Source organism: Moschus berezovskii, chromosome 1, assembly GCF_049115385.1.
Source record: "Moschus berezovskii isolate FMDL1 chromosome 1, NW_MosBer_1.0, whole genome shotgun sequence".
Taxonomy (NCBI): Eukaryota; Metazoa; Chordata; class Mammalia; order Artiodactyla; family Moschidae; genus Moschus; species Moschus berezovskii.
Genome location: NC_142460.1, coordinates 18,974,394 through 18,993,167, shown reverse-complemented (window position 1 = coordinate 18,993,167; position 18,774 = coordinate 18,974,394). Strand labels below are relative to the sequence as shown.

General features: G+C 44.5%; 1 protein-coding gene across 2 annotated transcripts in view; it reads left to right on the top strand.

Moving 5' to 3' along the window:
• Positions 1–8,727, top strand: part of CLIC6 (CLIC family member 6) — a 55,447-nt gene extending 46,720 nt beyond the window's left edge. For both annotated transcript variants that reach the window (XM_088834939.1, XM_055417294.2), the window contains one exon: positions 8,180–8,727. In XM_088834939.1, coding sequence (XP_088691065.1) covers positions 8,180–8,341 — 162 coding nt within the window. In that variant the 3' untranslated portion in view covers positions 8,342–8,727. The remainder of the gene's footprint in view (positions 1–8,179) is intronic.
• The last annotated feature ends 10,047 nt before the right edge of the window (positions 8,728–18,774 follow it).

The following is an 18,774-nucleotide window of genomic DNA, read 5'->3' as shown; positions in this document are numbered from 1 at the left end:
CTTCACTTTAAGCCCTAATCTGCATATCTGAGGTTATTGATATTTCTCCCGGCAATCTTGATTCCAGCTTGTGCTTCTTCCAGCCCAGCGTTCCTCATGATGTACTCTGCATTTAAGTTAAATAAGCAGAGTGACAATATACAGCCTTGACGTACTCCTTTTCCTATTTGGAACCAGTCTGTTGTTCCGTGTCCAGTTCTAACTGTTGCTTCCTGACCTGCATACAGGTTTCTCAAGAGGCAGGTCAGGTGGTCTGGTATTCCCATCTCTTTCAGAATGTTCCATAGTTTATTGTGATCCACACAGTCAAAGGCCTTGGCATAGTCAATGAAGCAGAAATAGATGTTTTTCTGGAACTCTCTTTCTTTCTCTATGATCCAACGGATGTTGGCAGTTTGATCTCTGGTTCCTCTGCCTTTTCTAAAACCTGCTTGAACATCTGGAAGTTCACAGTTCACGTATTGCTGAAGCCTGGCTTGGAGAACTTTGAGCATGACTTTACTAGTGTGTGAGATGAGTGCAATTGTGCGGTAGTTTGAGCATTCGTTGGCATTGCCTTTCTTTGAGATTGGAATGAAAACTGACTTTTTCCAGTCCTGTGGCCACTGCTGAGTTTTCCAAATTTGCTGGCTTATTGAGTGCAGCACTTTCACAGCTTCATCTTTCAGGATTTGAAATAGTTCAATTGGATTTCCATCATATGACCCCTGAATCCCACTCCTATACATATACCCTGAGGAAACCAAAATTGAAGAAGACACATGTATCCCATTGTTCATTGCAGCATTATTTACAATACCTAGAACATGAAAACAACCTAGATTTCCATCGACAGATGAATGGATAAAGAAGTTGTGGTACATATACACAAAGGAATATTACTCAGCCATAAAAAGGAAGGCATTTGAGTCAATTCTAATGAGGTGGATGAACCTAGTACCTATTATACAGAGTGAAGTAAGTCAGAAAGAGAAAGATAAATATTATATTCTGATGCATACATACGGAATCCTGGTACTGAAGAATTTATTTACAGGGCAGCAATGAAGAAACAGACATAGAGAGTAGACTTATGGACATGGTAGAGAGGAGGAGAAGGTGAGATGTATGGAAAGGGTAACATGGAAACTTAGATTAAAAATATGTAAAATAGATAGACAATGGGAATTTGCTGTATGTCTTAGAAAACTCAAACAGGGGCTCTATATCAACCTAGAGGAGTGGGATGGGGCGTGAGATGGGAGAGAGGTTCAAAAGGGAGGATACATATATATATATATATATATATATATATATATATACACACCTATGGCATGAAATTAAAAGACGCTTACTCCTTGTAAGGAAAGTTATGACCAAGCTAGACAGCATATTAAAAAGCAGAAGATTACTTTGTCAACTAAGGTCGGTCTAGTCAAGCCTTTGGTTTTTCCAGTAGTCATGTGTGAATGTGAGAGTTGGACTATAATGAAAGCTGAGCACTGAAGAATTGATGCTTTTGAACTGTGGTGTTGGAGAAAACTCTTAAGAATCCCTTGGACTGCAAGGAGAGCCAACCAGTCCATCCTAAAGGAAATCAGTTCTGGGCGTTCATTGGAAGGACTGATATTGAAACTGAAACTCCAATATTTTGGCCACCTGATACGAAGAGCTGACTCATTTGAAAAGACCCTGAGGTTGGGAAAGATTGAAGGCAGAAGGAGAAGGGGACGACAGTGGATGTGATAGTTAGATGGCATCACTGACTCAATGGATATAAGTTTGGGTAATCTCCGGGATTTGGTGATGAACAGGGAGGCCTGGCATGCTGTGGTTCATGGGGTCGCAAAGAGTCAGACACGACTGAGCGACTGAACTGAACTGATGGCTGATTCATGTTGAGGTTTGACAGAAAACAACAAAATTCTGTAAGCAATTATCCTTTGATAAAAAAATAAATTAATTAAAAAAGGAAAGGAATACTGGAGTGGGTTGCCATTCCCTTCTTCGTGGGATTCTAGGATCACATTAAAAGCCAGAAAACAGTGGTTTAATCGTTAAAGGACTGGGGACTTCCCTGGTGGCCTAGTGGTTAAGAATCTGCCTTCCAGTGCAGGGGATGAAGGTTCGATGCCTGGTCAGGAACCTAGGAGCCTATATGCTTTGGAGCAACTAAGCCCATGCACCAAAACTAGAGAAGCCTGCATGCCGCAGCGAAGACCCAGCACAGCCAATAGTTAAAGGATTAAAGGAAAAGATGTGTGATGTAAGTGTGATGCTCACACTTGGAATTTTATATCCAAGTAAATTGTTGCTTTTACCTAGACTTCTGGTTTTGATGGAATAAGCACCCCTGAGCCATTTTGTAAAAATAAAATTTCTATATGATGACATAATAAAAAAGGATAATAAAATAAGAATTTAGGAACAGAGAAGGTGTGTGGTATAAAAGGATTAGTGATAGACATAGAACCTCTTTAGATCTGAAAGCAGAACTAAAACTCAAGAGCAGTGGGAATTATAGCTACAGGACTGAATCAGATATAGTAAACTTCTATTTTCACACCATTGGAAGGAGGATAATAGATCAGAAATGAAAAGAAGTGTAAATATACTAATTTCCTTGCTTATTATCAAAGTAAGTAGACATCAGTCAAAGAATAGCTGATAATCAAGAAGTAAAGAATTCCTGTTATTTAAAGTTATATAGAAAACCACTGGACCCACTCCAGTATTCTTGCCTGGGTAATCCCATGAATAGAGGAGCCTGGTAGGTTATAGTCCATGGAGCCACAAAGAGTCAGACATGACTTAGCAACTAAACAATAACCACCACTGGAAGAGTTAAAACAGACCATAAACCTTCCAAAGCACCAGAGAGGGAAACACACACACACAAATGCAAAAATACTTACAAGAAGTTAGAAAACCAAGTATAACATTAATAAGATATGATGTAAAACAAATTTACATTTATGAGAGGCACATATGTAATAAATTTACCCAGATTGTTTGGGTAAAGCAAAAGCAGCCAAATGCAAATAAAAGAAAAGCAGGAGTCTTGACATTAATCTCTAGTAAGATTGGATTCAAGTAAAAGATATTAATTTAGGAGGTTCTTTGAAAAGTTATGTGGTCCTGTTTTGCTGCATCATTAGCTCCCACCTTCCAAAATCTGAGAAATAAGTCATTAAGATCTTCTAATTGGTGACAAATTCCATGCTCATATCATCCAAACATCCTAGGAGCCAATACAATGGGAAATATTAGTCCTTCCAAGTATTGTTGTTCAGTTGCTCAGTAGTGTCTGACTCTTTGGGACCCCATGGACTGCAGCGTGCCAGGCCTCCCTGTCCAGCACCAACTCCCAGAGCTTGCTCAAACTCATGTCCATTGAGTAGGTGATGCCATCCAACCATTTCATCCTCTGTCATCCCCTTTTCCTCCTGCCTTCAATCTTTCCCAGCATCAGGGTCTTTTCCATTGAATCGGCTCTTTGCATCACGTGGTCAAAGTATTGGAACTTTAGTGTCAGTCCTCCTAATGAATATTCGGGGCTCATTTCCTTAAGGATTGACTTGTTTGATCTTGCAGTCCAAGAGACTCTCAAGAGTCTTCTCCAGCACCATAGTTAAAAAGCATCAGTTCTTTGGCGCTCAGCCTTTCTTTCACATCCATACATGACTACTGGAAAAACCACAGCTTTGACTATATCCACATTTGTTGACAAAGTGATGTCTCTGCTTTTTAGTAAACTGTCTAGGTTTGTTAGAGCTTTCCAAGTATTTGTCCCCCCAAATTCGTATCTAAGTTAGACACAAGTCCTAACTCCCAATATCTCAAAACTGACCTTATTTAGAAACAGAGTTCTTGCAGATGTAATTAGTTAAGATGAGGTCATATTAATTGATTAGGAGCAGTAGAGTGGGCCCCTAATCCAACATGACAGATCTTCCTATAAAAGGGAGTTCAGATGCAGAGATGCCAACACAGGGAAAATGCCAGGTGAAGACTGGAGCTGTACTCCCATAAGCCAGAGACAGGGAGAGACCTAGAACGGATCCTTCCCTGGAGGCTTCAGAGGGAACCCTGCCCTACTGACACCATGATCTTGGACTGTGGGAGAAGACATTTCTGTTGTTTCAAGCGACCCACGGTTGTAGTGCTTTGTTAAGGCAACCGCAGGGAACCCATACCATCTGCAAAGAGGATACAACTTCCTTTGTGATGAATTCCCAGTGACACCCTCCAGCCAGAGGAGACATCTCACACCACTGTGTTTTCGTGATATCCATTCTCAGCTACCCCATCCTTACATCCACTGTTTGCTTTAGGATAAGGATTTTTCAGTTCATGAATATGCCCTCCGAACACGGTAGACCCACAGTGAAATGATATCAGGCAGAATGATGGAAATCCATAGGTGTAACATACATGGGTCCTTGGGGTTTCAGGAGGTGAGGTTCAGCAAATGGGGGCAGGAGGAGAAGGGGACGACCGAGAATGAGATGGCTGGATGGCATCACCCACTCTGTGGACATGAGTTTGAGTGAACTCCGGGAGTTGGTGATGGACAGAGAGGCCTGGCGTGCTGTGATTCATGGGGTCGCGGAGAGTCATACACGACTGAGCGACTGAACTGAACTGAACTGAACATACATGGGTCCTTGGGGCTTCAGGAGGTGAGGTTCAGCAAATAGGAAAAAGAGAGGGAACTACAAAGTGATCCTGGCATAATCTAAACTGAAAATCCATCTGAACCTTTGAAAGTGAAAGTGTTGGTTGCTTCAGTTCAGTTCAGCCGCTCAGTCGTGTCTGACTCTTTGCGACCACATGAGGCACGCCAGGCCTCCCTGTCCATCACCAACTCCTGGAGTACACTCAAACTCATGTCCATCAAGTCGGTGATGCCATCCAGCCATCTCGTTCTCTGTCGTCCCATCTCCTCCTACCCCAAATCCCTCCCAGCATCAGACTCTTTTCCAGTGAGTCAACTCGTCGCATGAGGTGGCCAAAGTATTGCAGTTTCAGCTTTAGCATAAGTCCTTCCAATGAACACCCAGCATTGATCTCCTTTAGAATGGACTGGTTGGATCTCCTTGCAGTCCAAGGGACTCTCAAGAGTCTTCTCTAGCACCACAGTTCAAAAGCATCAATTCTTCAGCGATCAGCTTTCTTCACAGTCCAACTCTCACATCCATACATGACCACGGGAAAAACCATAGCCTTGACTAGACGGACCTTTGTTGGCAAAGTAATCTCTCTGCTTTTTAATATGCTATCTAGGTTGGTCATAATTTTCCTTCCAAGGAGTAAGCATCTTTTAATTTCATGGCTGCAATCAGCATCTGCAGTGATTTTGGAGCCCCAAAAAATAAAGTATGACACTGTTTCCACTGTTTCCCCATCTATTTCCCATGAAGTGATGGGACCAGATGCCATGATCTTTGTTTTCTGAATGTTGAGCTTCAAGCCAACCTTTTCACTCTCGTCTTTCACTTTCATCAAGAGGCCTTTGAGTTCCTCTTCACTTTCTGCCATAAGGGTGGTGTCATCTGCATATCTAAGGTTATTGATATTTCTCCTGGAAATCTTGATTCCAACTCGTGCTTCTTCCAGCCCAGCGTTCCTCATGATGTACTCTGCATATAAGTTAAATAAGCAGGGTGACAATATACAACCTTGACGTACTCCTTTTCCTACTTGGAACCAGTCTGTTGTTCCATGTACAGTTCTGACTGTTGCTTCCTGACCTGCGTACAGGTTTCTCAAGAGGCAGGTCAGGTGGTCTGGTATTACCATCTCTTTCAGAATTTTCCACAGTTTATTGTGATCCACACAGTCAAAGGCTTTGGCATAGTCAATGAAGCAGAAATAGATGTTTTTCTGGAATTCTCTTGCTTTCTCCATGATCCAGCAGATGTTGGCAATTTGATCTCTGGTTCCTCTGCCTTTTCTAAAACCTGCTTGAACATCTGGAAGTTCACGATTCACATATTGCTGAAGCCTGGCTTGGAGAATTTTGAGCATGACTTTACTAGTGTGTGAGATGAGTGCAATTGTGTGGTAGTTTGAGCATTCTTTGGCATTCCCTTTCTTTGAGATTGGAATGAAGACTGACCTTTTCCAGTCCTGTGGCCATTGCTGAGTTTTCCAAATTTGCTGGCATATTGAGTGCGGTACTTTCACAGCATCATCTGTCAGGATTTGAAATAGCTCAATTGGAATTCCATCACCTCCACTAGCTTTGTTCGTCATGATGCTCTCTAAGGCCCACTTGACTTCACATTCCAAGATGTCTGGTTCCAGGTGAGTGATCATGCCATCGTGACTATCTTGATTGTGAAGATCTTTTCTGTACAGTTCTTCTGTGTATTCCTGCCACCTCTTCTTAATATCTTCTGCTTCTGTTAGGTCCATACCATTTCTGTCCTTTATCGAGCCCATCTTTGCATGAAATGTTCCCTTGATATCTCTAAGTTTCTTGAAAAGATCTCTTGTTTTTCCTATTCTGTTGTTTTTCTCTATTTCTTTGCATTGATCACTGAGGAAGGCTTTCTTATCTCTCCTTGCTATTCTTTGGAACTCTGCATTCAGATGCTTATATCTTTCCTTTCCTCCTTTGCTTTTCGCTTCTCTTCTTTTCACAGCTATTTGTAAGGCCTCCTCAGACAGTCATTTTGCTTTTTTGCATTTCTTTTCCATGGGGATAGTCTTGGTCTCTGTCTCGTGTACAATGTCATGAACTTCCATCCAGAGTTCATCAGGCACTCTATCTATCAGATCTAGACCCTTAAATCTATTTCTTACTTCCACTGTATAATCATAAGGGATTTGATTGAGGTCATATGTGAATGGTCTAGTGGTTTTCCCTACTTTCTTCAATTTAAGTCTGAATTTGCCAATAAGGAGTTCATGATCTGAGCCACAGTCAGCTCCTGGTCTTGTTTTTGCTAACTGTATAGAGCATCTCCATCTTTGGCTGCAAAGAATATAACCAATCTGATTTCAGTGTTGACCATCTGGTGATGTCCATGTGTAGAGTCTTCTCTTGTGTTGTTGGAAGAGGGTGTTTGCTATGACCAGTGCATTCTCTTCGCAAAACTCTATTAGCCTTTGTCCTGCTTCATTCCGTGCTCCAAGGCCAAATTTGCCTGTTACTCCAGGTGTTTCTTGACTTGCTACTTTTGCATTCCAGTCCCCTATAATGAAAAGGACATCTTTTTTGGGTGTTAGTTCTAAAAGGTCTTTTAGGTCTTCATAGAACTGTTCAACTTTGGCTTCTTCAGCATTACTGGTTGGGGCATAGACTTGGATTACCGTAATACTGAATAGTTTGCCTTGGAAACCAACAGAAATCATTCTGTCATTTTTAAGATTGCATCCAAGTACTGCATTTCGGACTCTTTTGTTGACCATGATGGCTACTCCATTTCTTCTAAGGGATTCCTGCCCAGTTGCTTAGTCATGTCCAAATCTATGTGATCCCATGAATTATCTCCTCTGTTTATGGGATTCTCTAGGCAGGAATAATGGAGTGAGTTGCCATTTCCTTCTCCAGGGGATCTTCCTGACCCAGGGATTGATCCCGGGTCTCCTATATGGCAGGCAGACTCTTTATCATCTGAGCCATCTGAATCTTTAGGCACCAAATAACTCAGCAGCAAAACACAGGGAGAGAAAACTACTAGAAGGACAAAGAGAAATCCACCAGATTACAGCGCAAGCTCAGGGTTTCCCTGGTGGCTCATATGGTAAAAAATCTGCCCGGTAGTACAGGAGATTTGAGCTCAATCCCTTGGTCAGGAAGATCCCCTGAAGAAGGAAATTGTAGCCCACTCCAGTATTCTTGCCAGGGAAATTTCATGGACAGAGTAGCCTGGTGGGTTACAGTCCATGGGGTCACAAAAGAGCTGGACACAACTGAGTGACTAGACAATAGAGCAAATTCATTCCAGCGGGTCACGAGTACCATCTGTGATGAATGGGTGGGCACAGCTGTGTAGCACCTCTGCTTTGTGTCCCACACTCAGTGTGCCCCCTGCAAACTCATATCACAATGTGGGCATCTTGAAAGGCTGTAGAATGACATGGGAACTTGAGAAAGAATATATTACATGCTTCAGAAGAATGGATTGTCTGGTGTAACCGCCTATGTTTGTGGGTTTTCCCTTCTTGACGGTTTCCTCTTCGTTTTCAGATCGTGGCCAAGAGATACAGAGATTTTGAATTTCCTTCTGAAATGACTGGAATCTGGAGGTACTTGAACAATGCGTATGCTCGGGATGAATTCACAAACACATGTCCTGCCGACCAGGAGATTGAACACGCATATTCAGATGTTGCCAAAAGAATGAAGTGAAACTGGGCTGTTTTCTGTCTCATTTCTCAGCTGTGTGAGCTAGACTATGAAGAGTGTCTCTTTTGTGTTTTCCTCCCAGTAACCATTCTTTGCAAAATAATGCCCATACTTTAGCAATGTGGATACCATAGCATGATCCACCTAACAGGAAATGATTCCTAGCCTTGTAATTTGTCAGCTCACTTGTGTATCTGAATAATACCAGTATCTGTTGTTATACACTCCAATTGTCTGGTTTATGTTCATTTGTATCTTTGGCATTCTGGGACCTTATAATCCATGATATTTAGGCCATGTGTTTTGCAGTTTACGTTTCAAAGCATATAAGGTTGGATTTAAACCTTATTTTTTATTAACCTCTTTATTTTTTAAAAAATGTGTTTTTGTCTTATAGTTTTCATAATCATGCATAACCTATTTTTCTGCTATAAAATGGTAGTTCAACTTTTTTAAAACAAAGAAAATGATACTTGCTTATTTTAATATTTGGAACAAAGTCAGAAGGTATAAAAAAGAAAGACAAAAGTCACCTAGAATTTCACTGCACTTAGATAACTACTGATAGTGTATTGGTGAGTATCTTCCAAGTCTTCAGACTCTTTTTCACACACATGCATTCACAACACATATAATTTCCTGCCGCTGTGGTATTGTGTTAATTTATTTTCAAGGACTTGCCCCCCACCTTGGTAATACCTTGATGGTCAGCCCTGCTGCTGCTGCTGCTAAGTCACTTCAGAGATTCGACACCACAGACCTCGAGAGGGCGCTTGTGGCCAAGTTTCAGAAGGATGGAGAACCTCAGGGTCCACAGAGATGTGAGGACCTGCGAAGACCAGCGGGGACCAGAAGCAGTGGGAGGGCCCCCCTTTTTCCTGCCTCCATGATGGCTCTGCCCCTGGTTCCAGGGAAGGCGCGGGGGAGGGTGTCTCTCCTGGCTCCCTTTCGGCGGCCTTCTCTTGCTCCCTCCCTCTCAGACACCACGCCTGCGGGAGGACTCTTAACATCATCTGTGTCTCAGAATCTCCCTGCCTGCTGTTGCAACGTGGACCAAGCACATCTCGATTATTCAGATGGCTAACACCACACCTCTTCGGCCATGATGTGTTGGGCTGGCCTGGATCCTGCTGGATCCCTGCTCTCTCCAGCATCATTTCAAGGTCGGGCAGGGAAAATCCCAGGAGATTAAATTCTTGATGACTCCTCTTGGGCAGTTCTGGTAAATAGGCAATATGGGGAGGCAGTGGAAAGTACTGAGTGAAAAGAGTGTTCTGGTTCATCTGTGATTTCCCCTCCCTCACCCCTGATCCAGCCTTAGAGTGGCAGCTGTGTGTGGGGGTTGGGTTCCTACTTGAGGCTTGGAGGACAGAATGGGAGACTCCTTCCACTCTCATCTAGACTCCCAGGGTTCCAGCGTTATCCTCCAGGCTGTGTCCTTTTGACATTGGCACACACCTCCCAGAAAACTCACTTGTGGAGTTAGAGGCAGCATGTGATTGATATTAAAAACTCATTAGGAAAAAAATGTACACCTGTTCACTAGGTGATTCATTTGGAAGAAAGGGAGATGCATTAACATTCTGAGATTTCTGGGATTTAGGAAAAGATGTCTAGTAAGAGGAACAAAGCCCTTCATTCGGTGGCCACTTTCTCTTCCCTCGTACTGGATGCTATGGTTTAACCAGGAGCAGTCAAACTCCCAACCCTCCACTTGCTTTGTTAGCCATTTATTTTAGGAAGTTGTCTCTGGCATGTGTTGTGGTGATTCCTGTTTCACATCTGTTTAGGAATCAGATTCTGAAGATAAGTTTTACCATGTTACATTTAAACTTAATAAATGAATTGACTACTTGACGTTACTAGTGACAGGTTTGTATTGTTAGAGGTTAAAGCAATCTACGTAAACCCTTTGTGCCTTACAAATTAAACAAATTATGAAAATATTTATTTGGAACCAACATCTTTAATTTTTCTTTATTTTACTTTGCATTCTCCACTGAGATGGTGTGTGTGTGTATGTGTTTGTATTGCTTCACCCAATCCTTGCCTGATGGAAAAAGATGGGAAGTAAGTCACGGGATGTGATTTGCCCCAGGACACCACTAAAATGCCTGTGACCCACATCATGCTAGGGATAATCCTACATTACACTATTTTTTAAAATAACAAGGTAGGATGGGATTTCCCTGGTGGTCCAGTGGTTAAGAGGCTGCCTTCCAATACAGGGGACACAGGTTTGATCCCTGGCTGGGGAGCTAAGATCCCACAAGCCGCCAGGCAACTAGACCCACACACCACAACTACTGAGCCTGAGTGCCACAACTGGAGAAGCCCACGCACCTCAAAATGACACAGTGCAGCCAAAGTAATAATAATAACGTTGGGTAAGATGGGACAGGAGTTAATACTTACAGGAACTTTAGAAGGGGAACCCCCACTGAGAAAGTGAACCGAAGTGGGCTTCCTTTAAAATGATGAGAGTGTGACTTCCCTGGTAGTAAAGTGGTTAACATTGTGCTTTTACTGCAGGGCGTGCAGATTCCATCCCTGGTTGGGGAACTGGAGTCCCACATGCAGTGCGGTCAAAGAAATAATAATAGTAAAATTGCAAGAGCAACTTTGAACTAGAAAGTATTGTTGTAGTTGTTCAGTCACTAAATCGTGTCTGAATCTGTGACCCCATGGCCACAGCACACCAGGCTCCCCTGTCCTTTACCAGCTCCCAGAGCTTGCTCAAGCTCATGTCCGTTGAGTTGGTGATGCCATCCAACCGACTCATCCTTTGCCTCTCTCTTCTCCTCCTGCCCTCAATCTTTCCCAGCATCAGGGTCTTTTCCAATGAGTCGGCTCTTCGTATCAGGTGGCCAAAGGATTGGAGCTTCAGCATCAGTCCTTCCAATGAATGTTCAGGGTTGACTTCCTTTAGGATTGACCGGTTATCATTAGTTAGATTAGAAATTATCTGTATTAGAATTGTGACACGCAAAGACATTTTAAAGGAGCCTTAAAGAGGTCTGAAAAAAGGCATGTGACCCGTCCTTGCCCAGGTGGCTGACATACAGGTCTTGCAGATAATTCCATTTTTAAGTGTAGTTGGAAATCTGCTGGTTCCTGGCAGCCTTCCCCACCCAGGGACCCCACAGCCCCTTTGCTGGCCCCTCAAAAGCTGTTCTTGTGCTGGCAGGTGAGAAGTATCCCAGGGTTGTTCACCTGACTTAAAGTCTTCTCCAGGCATGGATTTTTGAAACAAAATTCATTTGTTCTTTCAAACATACCATATGTGTGGGTTAGTCGCTCAGTCATGTTCAACTCTTTGACCCCGTGGACTATAGGCCACCAGGCTCCTCTGTCCGTGGAATTATCCAGGCAAGAATACTGGAGTATTCCCTTCTCCAGGGAATCTTCCCCACCCACGGGTCAAACACAGGTCTCCTGCATTGCAGGCAGACTCTACCATCTGTCACCAGGGATGCAAATACAAGTCGTGAGAGCAGCTCTCCTATGAGGTTGATCCTGGGAAGGTTCTTGGACTAAGGAGATCCTGTTCTTGCTTTTAGTTGCCCAAGAGGCTGGACAATTCAGAAAAAAGTTAGCTTTACTTTTGAACACAGAATCTCCAAGTGTAGGCTGAAAAATAGTATGAGTGCCACAAAGGTGGACTTTCTGGGCATGGTCCAGCAAACAGGGATGCAACCCATTTAGCCCAGGAATGAACCTTTTGAGACCAGAGGTCTCGACAGGTTACCTGTGAACTACAGGACTATCCCCAGGAACTGAGTATATGCCCAAGCCCCCACAGACAGACACAAACGCACATACTACATACACGCACACTCATGTGTATACACACACACATATGTTCATACACACTGACAGCATGGTCACAGAACTCCTTCACACCTGTCCAAATGTTAGGAGAAACACACTGACTGAAACCACCCCCCTTGACCAGGTACCACAGTAACCATTTGCTTGAGATATTTTATGAGAGGACAGCCTGGTGAGAAACACAGAACTAATAAGCCACCACCAATCAGAAGAATTCAGGCAAGGTCAAAAGGAAAGACCACATGTCTGACCACCTATCAGAATCCTTCTCATTGGTGTCCATCTTGGCTGAGCAATGTGTGTGCCACCAAGAAGGACTCTGAGTCAGAATGATTGGCCAAAGACACCCCGGAAACTAATCCCATCACCATAAAACCTGAGACTGCAAGCCATGTGGCAAAGCAGTTCTGGGTTCCCTTACCCTGCTGCTCTCCACTGGAGCACCCCTTCCCAATAAAATCTCTTGCTTAGTTAGCACATGTATTCTCCTTGGACTCAGAAATGCAAATGAGAGCCCACTCTCATGCCCTGAAAGGGATCCCGCTTCCTGCAACACAAACATACAAACACATTCACACACATCCCCATAGACACACACAAGCATACTCACTCATGAAATACAGTCACACACACTCACTCCTGTACCCACGTATGTACACACACACACACAACCTGTAAATTGAGGTCAGGTTCCTTCCTTCCCTGACCAGATAACTGACCAGAAACACACTCTTGGCAACATTCCACCCAGGTCTCCTTCCCCACCTCCAGTGGTTCACTATTAGGCTTTGGGGGAAAAAAAAAACAAAAAACAATCTTTCTTTTACAGTTAAGAGAACCAAGGTATGCATTGTCCTGCTGCTGCTGCTAAGTCACTTCAGTCGTGTCCGACTCTGTGTGACCCCATAGACGGCAGCCCACCAGGCTCCCCCATCCCTGGGATTCTCCAGGCAAGAATACTGGAGTGGGTTGCTATTTCCTTCTCCAATGCATGAAAGTGAAAAGTGAAAGTGAAGTCACTCAGTTGTGTCCAACTCTTAGCGACCCCATGGGCTGCAGCCCACCAGGCTCCTCTGTCCATGGGATCTTCCAGGCAAGAACACTGGAGTAGGATGCCACTGCCCGTTCCGTTAGTTACCAGACCAAGGTTCAAATCTGGGCCCCAGCAATGACAGCCCAGAATCCTAACCACTAGGCCACCAGGGAACTCCTCCCTTAAGTAAGCATTGTCCTAAGAACATGTAATTCACAAAACCCTGGCTACTTAAGGTGGATCCGTTAGAGTATGTTTGTTCACGTTATAGTTCTGAATTCTTTCTAGAAGCCCATGGAATTGACACAAAAACTCAGTTTAGCTGCAGCTAGGGCTTCCCTCGGAGAAGGCAATGGCAAGCCACTCCAGTACTATTGCCTAGAAAATCCCATGGATGGAGGAGCCTGGTAGGCTGCAGTCCGTGGGGTCGCTAAGGGTCGGACACGACTGAGCAACTTCACTTTCACTTTTCACTTTCCTGCATTGGAGAAGGAAATGGCAACCCACTCCAGTGTTCTTGCCTGGAGAATCCCAGGGATGGGGGAGCCTGGTGGGCTTCCGTCTGTGGGGTCACACAGAGTCGGACACGACTGAAGTGACTTAGCAGCAGCAGCAGGGCTTCCCTGGTAACTCAGTGAAGAATCTGCCTGCAATGCAGAGACTTGAGTTCGATCCCTGGGTTGGAAAGATCCCCAGAAGAAGGGAATGACTACGCACTTTAATATTCTGGCCTGGAGAATTCCATGGACAGAGGAGCCTGGCAGGCTACATTCCATGGGAGTCACAAAGAGTCGGACATGACTGAGTGACTTTCACACACACAAAATGCCCAGGGTTGAGGTTTGTGGCCTGGGGGGAGTCCCAGAGACTAGACCTGCTGCCGAGCCCTGGGCAGTGTTGTCCCATCCGGCTGTTTCTGGTCATGTGCGCATGTGCTAAGTTGCTTCAGTTGTGTCCAGATCTGCGGCCGTAAGACTGCAGCTCGCCAGGCTTCTCTGTCCATGGAGTTCTCCAGGCAAGAATACTGGAGTGGTTGCCATGCTCTTCTCCAGGGGATCTTCCCAACCCTGGGATCAAACATGCAACTCTTATGACTCCTGCCTTGGCAGGCAGGTTCTTTACTACTAGTGCCACCTGGGAAGCCCTGTTTCTGGTCATACCATATGCCAAAGTATTTGAAAGGTACACAGGAGTCTCTGAAACACTTGCACATAATTTCCCAACAGTGTGGACTACACTTAAAAGAAGCAAAAGAATCACACAGGTTATTCTATCAAGGTTATTTGCTTCTTGTGTTTTAAATCTTTGACAAGGTGGAGGTGTAGAGGTTTGTTTGTGGGGTTCCTTTTCCTACTGATCTTGGGCTCTCTCAAGATTGGAGACAAGAGGAAGGAGAAATGGATTAGGGAGGTGCCTAGAATTCTAGGAGAGGCAGAACATCAGGATCTGTTTTGCCTCCATCATAATTGTTCAACTTTTGTTTGCAGCTCACTGGTCCCCAAAGAAAATCTGTTTGAAAGAAAATCTTAGGGATTTTTGGTGGTGGTTCAGGTGTTGAGCAGGTCATTTTGGTGTGTATTTTGGCATTTTTTTTTTCTGGCTAAAGCAAGGGGAAAAAGAATTTGTTGTATTGGGTGTGATACAAAAATACACAAGAATTAAAAAGAAGTAAGAAAAAAAATGTGTCTTGCTTTTATAAACTGTGCAGTGATAATGACAAAATAGAACATCACCAGAAAGATGCCTAAGAACACGTGTAATAGGAAGCAAATGGGCAAGTGGTCAAAGTGCACACTTTTACCAGGTTTCTGAGGTGATGCTACCACAAATGATGTAACAGAGTGACCAAGTACATTTGGGTAGCACTTTACAAAGTCTAGGCCAGTTTGTGGTTCCAAAGGTCATGGGTGTGCATTGGAAATTGAGGTGGATATGGTGACCATAGTGAGCTGGCTGCCATCTTGCCTCATGGTCCTAGAGGGGCTTTACTGGATTCTCTTCCAGGTGGTGCTAGTGGTAAAGAACCCACCTGCCAAAGCAGGAGACATAAGAGACGTGAGTTCAATTCCTGGTTTGGGAAGATCCCTTGGAGGAGGGCATGGCAACCCACTCCAGTATTCTTGTCTAGGGAATCCCAGGGACAGAGGAGCCTGGTGGACTATAGTCCATGGGATCGCAGAGTCCAACATGACTGAAGAGACTTAGCACACACACACACACACACTCTTGTGAATGGGGCATGCTGGCCACTATGGTGACATTGTTCTGTCAACTCTGGGGTCCTTGTACCATCTGGATAGAGCAAGACGTTCCAGTCAGAGAATCAGAAGCTGGGCGGTAGCAATGAATGCATGGGATTGGGAAGCAGAGGGGAGTGGCTAAGGTTTGTCTGCCTCAAGTCTCTCATCTGAAAACTAAGCGGTGGGTTTGATTGATGGGTTTCAACCTTGATGGCATATTAGAATCAACGGAGTAGCCTTGATCATTATAAATGCCCAAAGCATGCCTCAGATCAACTGAATCAATCTCTGGGTTTGGGTTTAGACATTGGTGTTTTCAAAACTCTCTTGGGAAGATTCTCGTATGCAACAGAAATTAACAGCCACAGGTCAGATGGTCTCTGAAGTTATTTCCAGCATTAACTGTCAATGTTTGGGTCCTGGGTTACACATTCCTGGTGGGGGAACGGGGTGAAGGGGAGGAGGACGGAAGGGATTTCCCATACTCAATACAGTAGTGTTTGCTCTACACTCAGGGCAGTTGGCTGAGCCAGCCACAGGAAAAGTGAAACTGAAAGTCTCTCAGTGATGTCTGACTCTGCGACCCCATGGACTATACAGTCCATGGAATTCTCCAGGCGAGAATACTGGAGTGGGTAGCCTTTCTATTCTCCAGGGGTTGAACCCAGGTCTCCTGCATTGCAGGTGGATTCTTTACCAGCTGAGCCACAGGGGAAGCCCAGTGTACTGTTCACCCAGTGGTTGAATGGTGACCTCTCCAAACTGGTCTACTCAGGGTCTCAGAACTTGAACTTACTTGGAAATAGATTCTTTGTAGATGTAATTACTTACATTACGATGAGGTCATATTGGATTAGGAAGAGCTCTAAATCCAAAGTGGCTAATGTTATTTTAAGAGGAGAAGAAGATGCAGAGACATTCACAAAGGGAAGAGGCCATGTGAAGATGGAGGAAGATGCTGTAGACGGTTTGCAACAAGCCAGGGTAAATCAAAGATGGCTGGAGACACCCAGAAGCCAGAAGAGGCAAGGAGGGGTCTCTGCATAAAGCCTTCAGAGGGAGCATGACTCTGCCCACACCTTGATTTCAGATTTTCAGCCTCCAGAGAGTATATTTCCATTTGCTCTTCTAAGCCACCTGCTTGGCAGTACTCTGATTGCTGCCACAGGAAACCTATCCACCTGGTGAGTTTTGGATCTCAGAATGGCTGAGCCATGTTGTCATGACTTAGAGACTCTAGAGTTGATGGCACAGCTAAGGGGAGAGGCAGTTGGGCTTCTCCGAAGAACTGCTGTTACTCTCCCAACTGAGGAAGAGAGCCAGGTACAGACAGTGCAGTGCAGTTCAGTCGCTCAATCATGACCAACTCTTTGCGACCCTGCACACCAGGCTTCTCTGTCCATCACCAACTCCCGGAGCTTGCTCAAACTCACGTCCATAGAGTCGGTGATGCCACCCAACCATCTCATCCTCTGTCATCCCCTTCTCCTCCTGCCTTCAATACTTTCCCAGGGTCTTTTCCAATGAGTCAGCTCTTTGCATCAGGTGGCCAAAATATTGGAGCTTCAGCTTCAGCATCAGTCCTTCCAATGAATATTCAGGACTGATCTCCTTTAGGATGGACTGGTTGTATCTCCTTGCAATACAAGGGACTCTCGAGAGTCCAACACCACAGTTCAAAAGCATCAGTTCTTCGGTGCTCAGGTTTCTTTATGGTCCAACTCTCACATCCATACATGAGTACTGGAAAATCCATAGCTTTGACTAGATGGACCTTTGTGCAGACAGAGCCAGGTCTATTTTGAGAGAGATGGCGATTTAACCAACAGGCAACACCATGGTCGTTTTGCTCTAAAGCAGAGGTGATAAGGTGGAAATTGTTGAAAGTCTTGAGTTTGGTCCTGGCCCTGCTGATTCTGGATGTGGGACATGGGGAAAAGCATTTAACTTCCCCACACCTCCATTTCCTTATCTGTCAAAGGCAGGGATTGGATGACATAATCTTCCAGGTCCTTTCCAACTATTGAGTTGTAAACCCTGAGCCAAGAAGGCAGTTAAGTACCAGTCATAATGCTTGGGAACTGCCCCCCAGCTGAGACCAGTGTCATGCTCCCTACCTCCCTTGCCCCAGATCTGGGTTTCAAGTTCAGATCCATTTAGCTTCTTGCCTTACAGGGATTTTTGGTGAACATTTGCTTTCTGGTGGAGCCATTCCCCGAATATAAGATATCTGTGTGGTCTGACTGAATTAGCAATATCTAGCAATTGCATTTGGCTTCCCAAATAGCTCAGCTGGTAAAGAATCTGCTTACATTACAGGAGATGCAGGTTCGATTCCTGGGTCAGGAAGATCCCCTAGAGGAGGAAATGGCAACCTGCTTCAGTATTGTTGCCTGGAAAATCTCATGGACAAAGGAGCCTGGCGGGCTACAGTTCATGGGGTCACAAAGTTCATTGGATCGACTGAGAGACTGAACACAGCAATGGAGAGTATCTATTAGCAATCAGGGCTTCCCTGGTGGCTCAGAGGATAAAGAGTCTGACTGCAATGTGGTACGCCTGGGTTCCATCCTTGGATTGGGAAGATCGCCTGGAGATGGAAACGGCAACCCACTCCAGTATTCTTGCCTGGAGAATCCCCATGGAGAGAGGAGCCTGGTGGGCAACAGTCCATAGGGCAAAGAGTTGGACACGACTGAGTGACTTCAATTATTTTTTTATTAGCAATCATATGCTCCTATAATATGAGGGAAAGATTAATCTCCACAAGAAATCTGATAAGCTTCCTTTTCTCAGAATGCCTTCCTCATGGTCCAGCAGACCTTCAATAACCCAGAAAGCCAGGTGTAGAGACTGACGGAGCACTCTCCAGCCCGCAACCAGTCCCCAACATTCATCACTCTGCTTTGCTTGAGTATAAAACAAGCCTTGACTTTGAACACTCACCTTGACAGGGAAAAGTGGGAACAGGAAACATGGAAGTGGAGAAATGACGGTAAAAACGTGAGCACATGTTCTCTCTGCAATTCCTAGGATGATGTATACCCATATTTTGGTATCTATGGGTGGGGCAGGGGATGGGTTCCAGAACCCCCACAGGTATGGAAATCTCAGGTGTTCAAGTTCCTTATATAAAATGGCATTGTAGAGTTGTCCCTCCAAATCTGAAGGTTCCTCATCTGTAGACTCATCCAACCATGGATTGAATGCATGGATGTGGAGAGCCTGCTGTATTAGTCTTTTGGCAACCTAACAATTTAGCACAGTCTTAGGGACCTAACCGATGGCTCAGTGGGTAAGGAATCTGCCTGCAAGGCAGGAGACACAGGAGA